The 18,475-nt window shown below is 44.4% G+C and overlaps 1 protein-coding gene across 19 annotated transcripts in view; it reads left to right on the top strand.

The window, feature by feature from the left end:
* The window catches only part of LOC140388349 (R3H domain-containing protein 1-like), a 199,756-nt gene that overhangs the window by 167,331 nt on the left and 13,950 nt on the right, over positions 1-18,475 (top strand). For 14 of the 19 annotated variants that reach the window (XM_072472383.1, XM_072472391.1, XM_072472421.1 and 11 more), the window contains 3 exons: positions 12,111-12,224; positions 13,914-14,008; positions 15,804-15,888. In XM_072472383.1, coding sequence (XP_072328484.1) covers positions 12,111-12,224; positions 13,914-14,008; positions 15,804-15,888 — 294 coding nt within the window. Of the gene's footprint in view, positions 1-12,110; positions 12,225-13,420; positions 13,515-13,913; positions 14,009-15,803; positions 15,889-18,475 lie in introns of those variants that run through there. The other 5 variants (XM_072472563.1, XM_072472505.1, XM_072472471.1 and 2 more) reach the window with 2 other exon arrangements.

The following is an 18,475-nucleotide window of genomic DNA, read 5'->3' as shown; positions in this document are numbered from 1 at the left end:
TGGACGCAACAAGAAAGAAATGGGAGGAGGACCTGGGGATCGAAATAGGGTGGGGTCTCTGGAGCGAAGTACTGCATAGGGTTAACTCCACCTCCACGTGCGCAAGGCTCAACCTGATGCAACTAAAAGTGGTACATCGAGCCCACTTGACAAGAACCCGTATGAGTAAGTTCTTTCCGGAGGTGGAGGATAGATGTGAACGGTGCCAAGGAGGCTCGGCCAACCACGCCCACATGTTCTGGTCTTGCCCCAGACTTGTGGGGTACTGGACAGCCTTCTTCGAGGCAATGTCCAAAGTGGTGGGGATGAGGGTGGAGCCATGCTCGAAAGTGGCGGTCTTCGGGGTTTCCGACCAGCCAGATCTATTCCTGGGGAGGAGGGCGGACGCCCTTGCCTTTGCCTCCCTGATCGCCCGCCGTAGAATCCTGTTCGGCTGGCGGTCAGCAGCACCACCCAAAGCTGCAGATTGGCTGTCCGACCTCTCGGAATCTCTCCAAATGGAGAAAATCAAATTTGCCATCCGAGGTCAGACGACGGCTTCCACAGAACATGGGAGCCATTCACCGGGACCTGTTTGTGGCCAATGAACAGGCAGAAGAATAGCCAGGTAGCCAAAAATCAAGGGAAAGTAGCCAAGGCATGAGCAGGAGAGCTAGACCGGCGGGGGGACAGCTAAACCCAAGAGGAAAGAAAGGTGAACCACAGGACAGGGGGAGGGGGCAGAAGGGGGCGGGGGGGGGAAAGAGACGGGGAACAATAGAGGATGACCAGGGAAATGGGGGAGTTGCAGGGAAATGATAGCCGGAAGGAGGGCACGGGAAACTATAACAAACTGGGCATCGAAAGGAACAGAGCGAGGAGAATACAGGCGAAAGACGGGACGAACGGCTGAAGCGGAGGTGAGCACAAGACGACAACGGCAGCAAAATCCGTCCGGGAGAAGCAAGTGACAACACCAACACCAGACCCATTCGCGTATTGCCCTCTGTAATTGTTTCTCCGGCACCCAAATGTATATCTGCCTCCCTCGCCCCCACAAACAGATGCCTACTTATGTGTTGGAAATAATATTGCCAATTGTACAGAGTTGCTGCAGTTGAGCTGGTGCATAATACCTTACCAATAACTTTATTTTATTTTTTACATTTATATATTTTTTTAAAAGATTGCAGCACGGTAGACTTGTGGATAGTCAATTGCTTCACAGCTCCAGGGTCCCAGGTTCGATTCTGGCTTGGGTCACTGTCTGTGCGGAGTCTGCACATCCTCCCCGTGTGTGCGTGGGTTTCCTCCAGGTGCTCCGGTTTCCTCCCACAGTCCAAAGATGTGCGGGTTAGGTGAATTGGCCATGATAAATTGCCCTTGGTGTCCACAATTGCCCTTAGTGTTGGGTGGGGTTACTGGGTTATGGGGATAGGGTGGCGGTGTTGACCTTGGGTAGGGTGCTCTTTCCAAGAGCCGGTGCAGACTCGATGGGCCGAATGGCCTCCTTCTGCACTGTAAATTCTATGATAATTCTATGATTGCACGAGTTGCGAATAGTATTGAAGATTGTCAGAGAATACAACAGATAGGCTACAAAATTGGGCAGAGAAATGGCAGATGGAATTTAACCCGGACAAATGCAAGGTGATGCATTTTGATGGATCCAATTCAGGTGGGAGGTATAAAATAAATAGCCGAACCATCAGGAGCATAGAGACCCAGAGAGATCTGGGCGTTCAGGTCCACAGATCCTTAAAAGTGGCACCACAGGTGGAAATGGTGGTAAAGAAAGCATGTGGCATGCTTGCCTTTACAGGACGGGGTATCGCGTATAAAAGCTCAAATTATGTTACAGTTATATAGAACATTGGTTTGGCCACATTTGGAATACTGTGTCCAATTCTGGTCACTGTACTACCAGAAGGACGTGGAGGCTTTGGAGAGAGTACAGAAAAGGTTTACCAGGATGTTGCCTGGTATGGAGGGTATTGGCAATGAAGAGAGATTGAATAAACTGGGATTATTCTCCCTAGAGAGACGGAGGCTGAGGGGCGACCTGATAGAAGCTTATAAAATTATTTGGGATATAGATAGGGTGAACAGTTGGAGGCTTTTTCCCAGGGCGGAAATGACAATTACAAGGGGGCACAAGTTCAAAGTAAGGGGGGAACGGTTCAGTGGAGCTGAGGGGGGGCGGTGGTGGCGTGGAATGCACTGCCAAGTAAGGTGGTTGAGGCAGATACGTTGGCGACCTTTGAAGACTTATTCTTCAGTGAACAGGCGGGTTATAGAAGGATACTGGCGGTTGGCCTAGATAGGACACGTGATCGGCACAGGCTTGGAGGGCCGAAGGACCTGTTTCTGTGTTGTGTTCTTCTTTGTTTTAGTCAATCAGGCACAATGCGTGGTCATGCTTTTCGTTTGTAAGGAGAGCCCTTGTGTGTGAATATATGTAGCTTCTCGCACATGAAAATGGGCCACACTGCAAGCCTGGCAAACTTAAATTGGTTGTTAGAATCATTCATGGCATGCTCAGGATTGTTCAACAGCAGGATTGCTGTTCAATCACGGTTTCACATCTAATGTTGGATACTATATTTTGAGTTTTGCAAGCATAGGCTGCTTGAGTACGTTAAGTACTTTGCCTGTTGCAAACAACCGAAGGAGTGTGCTGTTTGATGTGATTCACCAGTCATTTGGATTTACAGACTACATATCTAGCATCACACCAGCAGTAAGATTCATATACTGCATTACTTATAAATTCCAACATGAGCCAGTTGATCTAAAAAGGCTTATTGTTGTGATGTAGCGTTTTGTAACAATTTCAGGCAAGTTCAGGCGTCATGGTGGCACAATGGCTAGCACTGCTGCCTCAGCACCAGGGACCCGGGTTCAATTCCAGCCTTGGGTAACTCTGTGGAGTTTTGCACATTCTCCCTGTGTCAACGTGGATTTCCTCCTACAGTCCAAAGATGTGTAGGTCAGGTAGATTGGCCAATCTTTAAAAGAAAGTTGTTCCTTTTGTGTCCAGAGATGTGCAGGGTAAGTGGAGCTATGGGGATAAGATGGGGATTGGGCTTAGATAGGGTGCTCTTTCAGTGGGTTGGTGCAGACTCGATGGGCCGAATGAATTCCTTCTGCACTGTAGGGATTCTATGTTGACTGAGCCACTTTCCAGATCTATGAATATGGCGAGAAGGGTCTTCAGGCCTTCATGTAGGTTATGTATTGGGGCCCATTGATTCAACCGCTTATTCTAGCATCAATCCTTGTTGAATCGAAGAACTGTACCAGCTGTTTGCTGGAACTCTGAATATTTGGTTGCCCTTGGATATTTAGTTGCCCTATCTGTTTAGCCTCCCAACATCCTTAATAAAATCCCTACAGTGCAGAAGGAGGCCATTTGGCCCATCAACCCTCTGAAAGAGCACTCTACCTAGGCCTGCTCCCCTGCCCTAGCCCGTAATCTTACCCACAGATCTTTGGACACGAAGGGGCAATTTAACATGGTCTGTCCACCTAACCTGCACATATTTGGACTGTGAGAGGAAAGCAGAGTCCCTTGAGGATACCGATGCATACACTGGGAGAACGTGCAAACTCCAAACCAGCACCCAAGGCCGAAATCAAACCCAGGTCCCTGGTCTGTGAGGCAGTTGTGCGAACCACTGTGCCGCCATAAATAGTCACATCAGATATGCTGCTGTCCATCTAGAATACAGAATACAAAACCAACCTACAAGAGAATATGGCATGAAGTATTGAACAAGCCAGCTCATGTATATAATTCACTCCTCAATCAGTATGGTATTGCACGTTGAATATCTGGTGAAATTAATTATTTTTCAGTACGAATCCGATATAATAGTCCTTTATACATTTAAAAGTAATATTTATAAACAGACCAAATGATGGCTTGTTGGGGATCAGACTTGTTACAACTCAGAGCTCAGTATCTTAATTACAAATCCCCCCAATTTTATCCATTTCTCTTTCACATGACAGTCTACACAATTCTGCATTGCATCATTATATCAAAGTTAAAATGGAGTTTTCTTCACTTAGCGAGCTGGGTTTTTTTTCAGATCAGTACCACTTCCCTACTCTATCGTAGCCATACTTTCATTCTTGTTACTTATTTTATTAACTCACTTGTCTCTGGCAAGGCCAGTATTTGTTGCCCATCCCAAATTGCCTTTGAGAAAGTTTGGTGAGCCACCGCCTTGAAGTCCTGCAGTCCATATCGTGTAGGTATGCCCACAGTGCTGTGAGGAAGAGTGTTCCAGGTTATTGACCCAGAGATGGTGAAGGCACAACAATAACACCCAAGTCAGGATGCTGTGTGGCTTTGAGGGGAGCTTACAGGTGTTCCCATTCGTTTGTTGTCCTTTGTTAGGAAAAGAAAAGGTCATTTTAAAGGATTTGCATTTGTAGTGGTAAACATTAGAAATAACTTTAAATTTAATCCTCTCAAAACTATGTTTCTGTGTCTGGAAGGGTATGTTTGGGGGTTGGTTACGTTACAACTGTGATTCTACTGTGCTTAGAGTGGGTTAAGGTGTGAAGAATAAATAGAACGAGCAGGGGTTGCTTCTCAACTGGAGGCCGTTTAGTGATCAAATAGAATTCAAAGTTTCAATTTTAGCTAGGTATGTTGCAATTTGTGTCAGGACACTGGTGAGTGAACTCTCATCTGCCAGAAGAAGCTGGATAGGATAAGGGAATTGCAAAGGTGCAAGCCTTCTAAGGAACATGTTACAGTCCAGATAACTAGGGAATTAAAACTGAAAGAAGACGACTGAAGTTAAGAGAACAGAGACTAAGATAGTAAGGAAGGCTAAACAAATTGTTTTGAATTGTTCCGAATTTAAGAGACAATTGCAGGAACTAGATTTTAGGAGGAGCGTTTGAGGACTCTGGGTCTGTACTCGTTGGAGTTTAGAAGGATGAGAGGGGATCTTAGTGAAACTTACAAGATACTGAGTGGCCTGGATAGAGTGGACGTGGAGAGGATGTTTCCACTTGTCGGAAAGACTAGAACCAGAGGACACCAGCATCAACGGGGCCGAGGTGGAGATGGTTAGCAGTTTCAAATTCCTAGGGGTGCACATCTCCAAAAATCTGTCCTGGTCCACCCACGTCGACGCTACCACCAAGAAAGCACAACAGCGCCTATACTTCCTCAGGAAACTAAGGAAATTCGGCATGTCCACATTGACTCTTACCAACTTTTACAGATGCACCATAGAAAGCATCCTATCAGGCTGCACCACGGGCTGGTATGGCAACTGCTCGGCCCAGGACCGCAAGAAACTTCAGAGAGTCGTGAACACCGCCCAGTCCATCACACGAACCTGCCTCCCATCCATTGACTCCATCTACACCTCCCGCTGCCTGGGGAAAGCGGGCAGTATAATCAAAGATCCCTCCCACCCGGCTTACTCACTCGTCCAACTTCTTCCATCGGGCAGGAGATACAGAAGTCTGAGAACACGCACGAACAGACTCAAAAACAGCTTCTTCCCCACTGTCCCCAGACTCCTAAATGACCCTCTTATGGACTGATTTTGTTAACACTACACCCTGTATGCTTCATCTGATGCCAGTGCTTTTGTAGTTACATTGTATATGTTGTGTTGCCCTATTATGTATTTTCTTTTATTCCCTTTTCTTCTCATGTACTTAATGATCTGTTGAGCTGCTCGCAGAAAAATACTTTTCACTGTACCTCGTTACACATGACAATAAACAAGTCCAATCCAATCCATCTCAAACTAAAGGGACGATCCTTTAAAACAGAGATGAGGAGGAATTTCTTCAGCCAGAGGGTGGTGAATCTGTGGAACTCTTTGCCACAGAAGGCTGTGGAGGCCAATTCACTGAGTATCTTTAAGACAGAGATAGATAGGTTCTTGATTAATCTGGGGTTATGGGGCGAAGGCAGGAGAATGGGGATAAGAAAATAGCAGCCATGATTGAATGGCGGAGCAGACTCCATTGGTGGAGTGGCCTAATTCTGCTCCTATGTCTTATGGTCTTATGGGACAGCAGATTCCAGAGTTAAGTTAAACATTTGATGTCATTTTAATAGAGTCTGAGAATCAAGAGTTAAAGCAATTGTGAACTACTTGTACAGCACTCAAGACAATCCCTGATGGGGTTGGTATAAAACCCTGGACTTGATTTGTTGTTTGACCATAAGACGTAGGACATGGCGGCATGGTAGCACAGTGGTTAGCACGGTCGCTTCACAGCTCTAGGGTCTCGGGTCCGATTGCCGGCTTGGGTCACTGCATGTGCGGAGTCTTCACATTCTCCCCGTGTCTGCTTGGGTTTCCTCCGGGTGCTCCGGTTTCCTCCCACAGTCCAAAGATGTGCAGGTTAGGTGGATTGGCCATGCTAAATTGCCCTTGGGTTAGGTGGGGTTACGGGAATGGGGTGCAGGTGTGGGCTTAAATAGGGTGCTCTTTCCAAGAGCCGGTGCAGACCCGATGGGCCGAATGGCCTCCTTCTGCAATGTAAGTTCTATGATCTGGGGGTAGAATTAGGCCACTCTGCCCATCGTCTCTGCTCCGCCATTCAATCACGGCTGATATTTTTATCATCCCCATTCTCCTGTCTTCCCCCCATAACCCCTGATCCCCTTATAAATCAAGAACTTATCTATCTGTCTTAAAAACACTCAGCCATTTGGCCTCCACAGCCTCCTGCGGCAAAGAGTTTCACGGATTCACTACCCTCTGGCTGAAGAAATTCCTCCTCATCTCTGTTTCAAAGGATCGTCCATTTCGTCTGAGATTGTGTCCACTCGTTCTAGCTTTTCCTACAAGTGGAAACATCCTTTCCACGTCCACTCTATCCAGGCCTCGCAGTATCCTGTAAGTTTCAATAAGATCCCCCCCCCTCATCCTTCTAAACTCCAACGAGTACAGACCCAGAGTCCTCAACTGTTCCTCATACGACAAGCTCGACATGGAAAGTGGGAAATATTTATACTGTGGAGTGAGAGAATGAAAGATGAGTCATAGCCACGGAAACCAAGGGAACAGAGTGCTAATAGCCACAGAAACCCAGGGAAAGGGTGCTAATGGCAATCCTCAGAGAATAAAAGGTGTGAAAGGCCCAACAGCAGAGAAACTAACATCAAAGGGTAAACTGACAGATGTAGATGTGGGGGGAGGGGAAGAGGAAACAAAGAGGAGGTAAGGAAAGGGGGATAAGATATGGGGCGATTAATATATATATATATATATATATATATATATATATATAAAGAAAGGCAAGAAAGAAAGAAATGGTACAAGACTGTTAAAATGAAATGGGATGAAAACACAGGGCCCGAGGTGGGGTGGAGCTAATCATCTGAAGTTGTTGAATTCAATGTTGAGGCCGGAAGGCTGTAGCGTGCCTAACCGGAAGATAAGATGTTGTTCCTCCAGTTTGCGTTGAGCTTCACTGGAACATTGCAGTAGGCCAAGGACAGACATGTGGGCATGGGAGCAGGGTCTTGTGTTAAAATGGCAAGCAGCGGGATGGTCGGGGTCCTGAATGCGCACAGACCGAAGGTGCTCCGCAAAGTGATCACCCAGTCTACGTTTGCTCTCTCCGATATAGAGGAGACCACATTGGGAGCAGCGAATGCAATAGACCAAATTGAAAGAGGTCCCAAGTGAAACGCTGCTTAACCTGGAATGAGTGTTTTGGGCCCAGGATGTTAAGCATGGAAGTGGTAAAGGGGCAGGAGTTACACCTTCTGCGATTGCATGGGAAGCTGCCATGGGTGATGGGAGAGGTGTTGGGTATGGTGGATGAGTGGATTAGATTACCTCGGAGGGAACAGTCTCTGTGGTATGCTGTCAGAGGGAGTGAAGGGAAGATGTGTTTGGTGGTGGCATCATTCTGCTGTTGGCGAAAATGGTGGACGATTTGGTGGGCTGGTAGGGTGACATGTGAGAACGAGGGGGGCTCTATCCTTGTTCTGGGAGGGAGGGGAGGGGGCAAGGGTAGTGGTGCGGGAGATGGACCGCTGTAGGTGGGAAAACATGGTTGAGCAAGAAGGAACACATTTTCGAAGCACCGTTTTAGTAAGTGGCATCATCGGAACAAATGCGACGGAGCCAACGGAGCTGAGAGAAAGGGATGGAGTCCTTACAGGGTGTAGGGTGCAAAGAGCTGTAGTCCAGATTTCTGTGGGAGTCAGTGGGCTTGTAATGGATATTAGTAGATAGTCTATTGCCGGAAATAGAGATAGAAAGGTAACGGAAGAGAAGGGAAGTGTCTGAGATGGACCAGGTGAAAGTGAGGGTTGGAAACTGGAAGCGAAGTTGATGAATTTTGCCGAGAGCATGAAGCGGCACCAAAATAGTCATCAATGTACCAGTAAAGGAATTGTGGGAGAGGACCCGGGGAAGCCTGGAACAAGAAATGTTACACATACCTCATGAAAAGGCAAGCGTAGCTAGGACCGATGCGCCCCCCCCCCCCATCTTATTCCCCCCTTTCCTTGCCTTTTCTCCCCTTTGCTCCCCCCTTCCCCTCCCCCCCCCCACATCTACATCTGTCACAGTTTACCTTCTGATAGTTTCTCTGCTGTTTGGCCTTTCACACCTTTTGTTCTTATGGGGACTGCCATTAATACTCTTTCCCTTGGTTTCTTTAGCTATTAGCACTCTGTTCCCTTGGGTTTCTGTGACTATGACTCATCTTTCATTCTCTCACTCCACAGTGTAAATATTTCCCACTTTCTATGTCTTTTAACTTTGACAAAGGGTCATCTGAACTCAACATTGGCTCTTTTCTCTCCCTGCAGATGCTGCCAGACCTTCTGAGATTTTCTGGTAGCAAATAGTCTCTGCTTCCATTTCTCCTTCCAAAGTGCATAACCTCACACTTTTCCACATTGTATTCCAACTGTCATTACTTTGCCCACTATCCTAGCCTGTCCATGTCCTTCTGCAGCCCGCCTCCTTCCTCAATACGACCTGTCCCTCTACAGATCTTTCTATCATCTGCAAACTTAGCAACAGTGCCTTCAGTTCCTTCTTCCAGATCATTAATGTATATTGTGAAAAGTTGTGGTCCCAGCACAGACTCCTGAGGCACACCACTTGTCACCATCTGCCATCCTGAAAAAGACCCCTTTATCCCCACTCTCTGCCTTCTGCCAGTCAGCCAATCCTCTATCCATGCTAGGATCTTACCCTTAACACCATGAGCTCTTAACTTATTTGACAGTCTCCTATGGGGCACCTTGTCAAAGGCATTCTGGAAATCTAAATAAATCATGTCCACTGGTTTTCCTTTGTCTAACTTCTTTGTTACCGCCTCAAAGAACTCTAACAGATTTGTCAGACATGCGTCCCCTTGACGAAGCCATGCTGACACAGTCCCATTTTATCATGCACTTCCAAATACTCTGTGATTTCATCTTTAATAATGGACTCTAAAATTTTACCAATGACCCCAAGTCAGGCTAACTGGCCTATAATTTCCTGTCTTCTGCCTCCCTCCCTTCTTAAACATTAGTGTTACATTAGCCACTTTCCAGTCCTCTGGGACCCTTCCTGCCTCCAGTGATTCCTGAAAGATCACCACCAATGCCTCCACAATCTCCTCAGCTATCTCTTTTAGAACCCTGGGGTGTAGTCCATCCGGTCCAGGTGATTTATCCACTTTCAGACCGTCCAGCTTCCCTAGAACCTTCTCCTTGTGGCCACAGCATTCACCTCTGCCCCCTGATTCTCTTGGAGCTCTGGCATCCCACTGGTGTCTTCCACTGTGAAGACTGATGGAAAGTAACTATTCAGTTCGTCTGCCATTTCTTTGTTTCCTATTATTACTTCTCCAGCCACATATTCCAGTGGTCCAATGTCTATTTTTGTCTCTCTTTTACCTTTTATATGTTGAAAAAAACTCTTCCTGTCTTCATTTATATTACGAGCTAGCTTGCACTCAAATTTCATCTTCTCTTCCCCCCCCCTCCCCTCCCCCTTATTACTTTTTTAGTTTTCCTCTGCTCGCTTTTAAAGGCTTCCCAATCCTCTGGTTTCCCACTAATTCTTGCCACTTTGTATGCTTTTTCTTTTGCTTTTATGCTGTCCTTGACTTCCCTCGTCAGCCATGGATGCCTTATCCTCCCCTTAGCATGTTTCCTCCTCCTTGGGATGAATTTCTGTTGTGCCTACTGAATAACCCCCGCCATTGCTGTTCCACTGTCTTCCCTGCTAGGCTCCTTTTCCAATCAACTCTGGCCAGCTCCTCCCTCATGTCTTTGTAGTTACCCTTATTTAATTGTAATACCATTACATCTGATTCCAGCTTCCCCATCTCAAATTGCAGGGTAAATTCTATCAAATTGTGGCCACTGCTCCCTAAGGGTTCCTTCACCTTAAGTTCCCTAATCAAGTCTGCCTCATTGCACATCACCAAATCCAGAATTGCCTGTTCCCTAGTAGGCTCTGTCACAAGCTGCTGCACAAAACTCTCTCTCAAACATTCCACAAATTCATTTTCTTGGGATCCACTACCAACCTGATTTTCCCAGTCCACCTGCATATTGTAATACTACTTTTACATGCATCTTTTATCTCCTGATTTATTTTCTGCCCCACATCCTGACTACTGCTAAGGGGCCTGTACATAACTCCCATCAGGGTCTTTTTACCTTTGCGATTCCTCAACTCTTCCCACAGAGATTCTATGCGCTGATCCTATATCGCTCCTTGCAATCGATTTAATTTCATTCCTTACTAACAATGCAACCCCGCCTCCTTTGCCCATATGCCTATCCTTTCGATAGGACACATATCCTTGCATATTTAGGTCCCAGCCCTGATCCCCTTGCAACCACGTCTCTGTGATGCCCACAACATCGTACCAGCCAATTTCGATGTGCGCAACAAGCTCATTTACTTTGTTCCGTATACTGCGCGCATTTAGGTACAACACCCTCAGTCCTGCATTGACCACCTCCCTTCGAAGTGGAGCTGAAGCTTTGTATAAAAGTGTCATTTGGAAAGCCCTGTCTGGTTATTGGAATGCAAACCGCTAAGCATTATTGTGAGAAAATAATTTAAAGCTTGTTTTTTTGGGAGTCGAGTTCAGAAACTCTCATGTGACAATCATCTGGGGAAATTCAGGGCAGTAATCAACAGACACCAGCTTGGGTTCAGAGAGAAGTGTGTGTTTGACCACAGCCAATCTGAATGCTTAAAAGGGATTTTGTAGCTTAGGAGATACTTTGTAACCCATGTTAATCTTAATATCTGTGTGTGAATGAGCTAAATGGGGAGTAAAGGAGTATTATATAAGAATTCAACTTTTCATGTTTAACCCTTCTTAAAACAAATTAGTGGTCCCGTGATTCTGTTCCTCCACGTTCTATATTAAAAAAAAGTAAAAGTCATCGTCATTTGAGCCAGGGTTCCATTCTGGGATCTTTCCATCCAGTTATAACATCACCTGGGTTCGTAACATCTTGTCTTTCCAGGTGGTAGAGGCCACAGATTTGGCAGTTGTGGTTGATGGCGGTTTGGCAAGTTATTACAGTGTAGTCAACATTTTAATTTTAATTCCTTTGATTCCTACCAGTCAATCTCCTGCTTCCACATAAATTCCAATTTAAAAAGGATGACATATGCCCAATGTTTTCATTCCATTGCAGAACAAATTATTTTTCCTGTATTACTTAACGATTTATTGAAGTTCTCTGAAATATGTGAATCAATATGCACTGGCATGTATTTTAATTAGGTTTACTGAGGTTTCTAAACTGACCAGTCTTTTTGAGCACTGACTCAGTAGCTGAGTAATTCTATAAATTGGCTTAAACTTTCCGACTCGACAGGCAAAGGTTGAATTTACTATTCATACATTATGAAGAGAAATTATTAGCTATATAACTACCTGACCAGGAATAATCTGATTAAACTTTAAACCATGAGAACAGGCATTCTTGCACTGAGCAAAAATGCATCAACTGAGGGGTCAACACCCAAATCTATTTTATGAATTTTTGTTTTAGCACTTTCGTTGAAAAGATGCCCTATTATTGCCCATCTCACTACCAGGAAGCGTAATGCCTGTAAAAATGAGCATTATCCCATCTTGTGTACCTTTTCCAGATGCTGCCCATCACCATCCTAGTTCCAGGACCTCAACAAACATCATTCTAGATTCCTTTGAGCAAGGAAGTGGCCCTGGATATGACTGGAGTGGCTTCACCTCACAACCGAGAGGCAGGCTATTTTTTTTTTCTAATTTAAGACAATTTTAATGGACACCACAACTCCATGGAGTCATTGTCTGGAACAGTTTCCCCACAGAAATCTCTACTAATGATGCACAGACGCGTGCAAAAGCCTTTTATCGTATTTCCTTCCCTACGCCGCAGATACAAGTCTGTGGAAATCCTGAGAACATCCTTGAGTTACAAATGTTAGGAGCACAGGGAGAAACTTCACTGTTTTGATATTTCCCCATCTGTCTTATGCAGCAATCTCCAAGGTGGTCTGCCTATCTGATCAGGCCACATCTTGAGTACTATGTTTGCTACTGGTAAACAAGATACAAATATCCAGATCCTCGAGGTTGTGCACAGCAAGAATATGAGGCTAATCTCCAGTATGAGAAGACCGTCATGTGGATAAGCCCAGAAAAACTCAGACTTGTCAGTTCTGAGCAAAAATAGAAGATTTATATTTACAGAACTGTGTCTTCCACTCCACCCCTCTGACTTCTTCCCATATTTTTATTTTTCTCTTTATCACTTGATAAATGTTCAGCTGTTGTAAACTGCCTTGGGACACCATTATTTTTATATGATGTAATATAGTTGTGTCTATCTCATGTCTGTGTGTTTTCCTCTTTTAGTGTTTTTCTTTCCTTTCCCTTGTCAGCCCTTCCACTTTGTGCTATCTCTGTCTTTATCTCCTGGGTTGCTGTCTTTTCATGCATCTGTCTTCTTCTTATAATCTTACTACTTTATCATGTCATTTTGACTGCTTCCAGTAGCAAACACTTCACCTCGTACTGCACTGGTTGATTTGAGGATGTTCGGGTCCTACCAACTAACAAAAGTCTGCATTACTTCAATGCAATATTCGTATATTGAGCTTTGAACAATATATTGAAACATATCAAATGATTTCTTTTGTACTCATTTTTTAAAGATTTTCCCCACCACCTCTATTCCAGGTGCTGGCTCATGCTGGGTTATTTTTGATTTACAAATTTAATATAATAGGTAATAAGAAAATAAAATGATGACTGTAAAACACAAGGATAATGTAAAATGTAAGTCTGTAAGCACAATCAGAAAATGGCAACCATTGTTTGGGATGGGGAGGAGAAATGGGCTTAACTTACACTCTGGTCATTATAGAAGCAGATCATGTTACTCTCCTAAAACTATGTTGCTCTTTTACATTTAAAGATGTCAAGCATGGCAATGTGACTTGGACTACAGGATGCAGTAATCTACCCCAAATTTGTCATAGGTTTAATTGATGCACAACTAGGTTGAAGAGGTATTATTTTTTTGCTACCCATTTGGTCATGCCAGGACATTAGGAAACATTTTAGAAAGAGAGAATCTCTCTCGCATCACTTGACCTGTAGTTTCTCTTAACCCAGCCTGTCTCCTGCTTACACCAATTATCTATTCTCTGGCATATGGTACTTGAAAACAGTCAGTGGTCTATTCATTATTAGTGATTGATGGCCTAATTGCTTTAAATGTAGTTGTTATTAACACTTGGAAGCACCTCCAATAACTAGAACTTCAGCTTCATTGATTTGACTTGGTATTCTGCCATAGGTGCCTTGACTTTTCTTTAAATATGCATGAGTATAGCACTGATTTATGTAGATTGTGAATTGAATTTTTATACTGCAGTAAGTATTTTACAAATTACTTTATTTTAAAGGAGATGGGCGCTACCCTTTGCTTGGCCCACCTTTGCAATACAACGCTCCAAACCGTCCTCTTCTACATGGGCCACATATAGTTTCAACACAACAGGTTGGTTGAGTATCATCAAAGCAATAATGTTCTGAAGCAAAATGCTTTATAAAAATTGCTGGGATTTCTCCAAACATTTTTGGGGAGGAGTCATGTCTGAAATCGTTTGGAAGTGGAGCTTTGACTTTGTGTGCAATCGGCAACCCAAATTTAATCTGCTCAAATTTCTGCTACTTATCCAAGTTGAATTTTTTACCCAAGTTTCCACACATTTATTTGCAGGTCCCTCAACATAAAATCTCTTTTAACCAGTCCGTTTGGGCAGCATTTTAAAATATAATCTTTTTATGTTAAAATATTTCTTGACACATTAAAGAGTGGTAACCTGGTACCATTTTATCAATCACTGAAATGAAATGAAATGAATGAAAATCGCTTATTGTCACAAGTAGGCTTCAAATGAAGTTACTGTGAAAAGCCCCAAGTCGCCACATTCCGGTGCCTGTTCGGGGAGGCTGGTACGGGAATTGAACCCTGCTGCTGGCCTGCTTCCAAAGCCAGCGATTTAGCCCTGTGCTAAACCAGCCCTTAAATGGGTTTATCACAAAAAAAGCATTTTTAATCAGTCTCTCAAACGCCAGCTGTGATTGATCTGATTTTAAATAATTAAAAATGACTTCGATCAAATGTTAAAAATTACTTTTTTAAAAGATGCAAGCACGTTTACTAGATTCACTGCTGAGAATGGTAAGCTGTATGCCAGGCTCAGTCTGATACAATTTAAGGTGGTTCACAGGGCGCACTTGACGGGGGCGAGGTTGACGAGGTTCTTTGGGGTAGAGGACAGATGTGGAAGGTGTTCAGGGAGTCCGGCGAACCATGTCCACATGTTTTGGTCATGCCCGGCACTGGAGGAGTTCTGGAGAGGAGTGGCGGGAGCAATATCTCAGGTGGTGAAAGTCCAGGTCAAGCCAAGCTGGGGGCTAGCAATATTTGGAGTAGTGGATGAACCGGGAGTGCAGGAGGCGAAAGAGGCCGGAATTCTGCCCTTTGCGTCCCTAGTAGCCCAGCGAAGGATCTTGTTATTGTGGAAGGAGGCGAAGCCCCCTAGCCTGGATGCCTGGATAAACGACATGGCCGGGTTCATTAAGTTGGAGAGGATTAAGTTCGCCTTGAGAGGGTCTGCGCAGGGGTTCTACAGGCGGTGGCAACCGTTCCTAGACTACCTCGCGGAGCGTTAGAGGAAGGCCGGTCAGCAGCAGCAGCAACCCTGGGGGGGGGGGGAGAGACTGTTTGACGGGATGAATGAGCGGGAGATAACATGGAGGGTGGGGGAAACTGGCACGTGCGGGCAAGAGCCAGTGTATAAAGCTATGTAAATATACCATTTTGCCATGTATATATCTTGCTCAATGTGATTTTGTGTTTTGTTCCGGGGGGGGGGGGGGTGTATTGTTTGTAAGGGGAAAAAATTGTGTTGTCAAAAAATCTTAATAAATATATTTTTTTTAAAAAGAGGTGTTTTGGGGTAATCCTTTTTAAATTTAGACGCTTTTACAACTTATTAGTGTCCTTACCCCTAAACTAAAAGCTGAATGTAAAAAGCCCTCTTGGAGGCCAACAATCAGGCTTAATTGGTGGAAACTCGCCACGGTGATTTTGGGCAAACCTAACAGAAACTGAATTCCATGTTTTCTTCACTGTATAACTGTTCTGTGACTTTTTGTTATCCAGTTGTTTTGGTTACATTTGGTAATTGCCTTGTTCAGCACATATACATACACTTTTGAATTGTACTTTTTATTTTGAAAGAACTATTTAAATATTTTGTGCTTTGTTTGTGTTGAAATTTTAGAGTCAGAATTTAAATCGGCACGGAGGACGAGGGAAGAAACAGACAAGGAAAGCAGCATCAACAGACCTTGGCGCAGGGGAACCTGGTACGTAAATAAAATGTAAAATGTACGTGGAGACAAGATGTGCTGTGTTCCACATTCATTTTATATAGTGTTGTATAGTATTTAAAGCACCGAAGCAGGTTATTTGACCCAACGGGTCCATGCCAGTTTTTATACTTCACATGAGTCTCCTCCCACCCTTCTAAATCTTACCCTATCATCATATCCTTGTGTCCTTTCTATCTCGTGCTTACCTATCTTCCCTTTCAGTGCTTTTATGCTAGATGCCTCAACTACGACTTGTGTTCGAAAGTTCCACTCTCATGGGGTAATGACTATTCTCCTGAATTCATGATTGAATTTATTAGTTGCTTTTTTATCATAGAATCCCTACAGTGCAGAAGTTTGCTGTTCGGCCCATCGAGTCTGCACTGACCCTCTGAAAGAGCACCCTACCTAGGCCCAATCTCCCTCCGTAACCCTGTAATCCCAGTGAGGGGCAATCTTTGGACTGGGAGGAAACTGGAGCACCCGGAAGAAACCCATGTAGACACGGGAAGAATGTGCAAACTCCACACAGTCACCTGAGGTCGGAATCGAACCTGGGTCTCTGGTCCTATGAGGCAGCAGTGCTAACCACTGTGCCACCATACTGCCCTCCAGTTCTAGATTCCACGACTGGTAGAACAGTTGTACATATACCTTATTAAACCCCTTCATTACCTTAGTGACCTCTTTCAGGTCACCCCTGAAGTGTTTTTATTCCATTTTCCCAAATAAGGGGCAATTTAGCGTGGCCAATCCATCTACCCTGCACATATTTGGGTTGTGGGGGTGAGACCCACGCAGACACGGGGAGAATTTGCCAATTCCACGCGGATAGTGACCCAGGGCCAAGATCGAACCCGAGTCCCCAGCGCCGTGAGGCAGCAGCGCTAACCAATACTCCACCATGTCGCACAAGTCTTCTCTTTTCTAAATAAAATGGCCCCAGCTTGATCAACCTTTCCTGACTGGTGTAACTTTACAATTCTTATACCATTCTTTTTATACCGTTTCCGGGTTTTTTATTTGCCCAAAATCAGCCATACCAGTGCAAAAGAGCGAGAAAAATTATTTCTTTAAAAGATTGAAGAATTTTAAGTGCAATTACGTGTGCACAAAATTGAGTTTCTGTAATCTTGGTGCTGGTTCAAAATAAACATCACGCTGGAAATTGGCCCTGCCCACAAAACCGTTCTCTTTCCCAAATCCCTTAAAAGTACACTGTTTTAGAACATAGAACATACAGTGCAGAAGGAGGCCATTCGGCCCATCGAGTCTGCACCGACCCACTTAAGCCCTCACTTCCACCCTATCCCCGTAACCCAATAACCCCACCTAACCTTTGTGGGCACTAAGGGCAATTTATCATGGCCAGTCCACCTAACCTGTACGTCTTTGGACTGTGGGAGGAAACCGGAGCACCCGGAGGAAACCCACACAGACACTGGGAGAACGTGCAGACTCCGCACAGACAGTGACCCAGTGGGGAATCGAACCTGGGACCCTGGCGCTGTGAAGCCACAGTGCTACCCACTTGTGCTACCGGGCTTTCCTATTGGGTATCATCCATACATTGTAAAATTGTACCTCCGATTCCCAAGTTCAAATTATTTATGTAATTGGTGAACTACACTCATCCCAGCAACAATCCTTGTGGAACACCTCTTCCCACCTTTTTCTTTTTTGTAGTCAGCTTGGTACCTATTCTAATTCTTGCCCTCGGACTCCACATGTTTTAACCTTTAGCTATGAGTCGACTACGTGGTACCTTATTGAAAGCCTTTTGAAAATTCAAGTGTACAACCCAAAGATGTGTAGGGTAGGTGGATTTGCCATGCTAAATTGTCCCTTAATTGGGAATAACTTTTTTAAAGAAAATTCAAGTATATAACATCTCCTGCATTAACTTTAACTACCTTTTCTTTCTTCAAAGCTTGACTTCCCTTTCTGGAATCATTGAGTTCCTCTCTATTTTCAGTTTCCTGGATGTTTTTCTATTACATCTTTTGAGTGAAGAATCCACTATATCTCCTACCACAGATGTCAAGCTAATTGGTCTATATTTTGCAAGGATCAGCTGCAATGGCACCATAAATGAAGTTGTGCCTCCCAAATTCCGTCAACAATGATGTCATCAATTTAATTATGTAACTCGTGTGACCTAGTTATTCATTTGTGGAAGCCCCAAAGGTCAAGCTAGTCTCAAATCAAAAACAAGTTAACATACATATGTATAAAAACATCTTATCCAAGCATTGTTCTCGCACTCCCAACGCAGGCAGCTTTCCAGTACCTCATGAAATTCGTTATGCGCGAGCCTCAGTCCTATGTGCAAGCAGATTATTGAACCATGGAGAGTATCATAGCGGGCTTAATTTTGTTGTCCTTCCTGGTTCAATAGGATTGAAGGCAATTTCCATAACTGCTATTCGGTTACAAAAATCATTGCTGAGGAGCCAATCTATTCAACTGATCTAGTGCTTCATTCTATAGAAATATTCTAGTTCACTTTCCTCCCCCTTTCCTCTTGGCAGCACCTGTAAGTATTACAGCGGTTAGAGATGAAACTGACATATAAACAGAC

This window comes from Scyliorhinus torazame, chromosome 2 (assembly GCF_047496885.1).
Source record: "Scyliorhinus torazame isolate Kashiwa2021f chromosome 2, sScyTor2.1, whole genome shotgun sequence".
Classification (NCBI taxonomy): Eukaryota; Metazoa; Chordata; class Chondrichthyes; order Carcharhiniformes; family Scyliorhinidae; genus Scyliorhinus; species Scyliorhinus torazame.
Note: the sequence above shows the minus strand (reverse complement) of the source record. Positions and strands in the feature narration are given on the sequence as shown.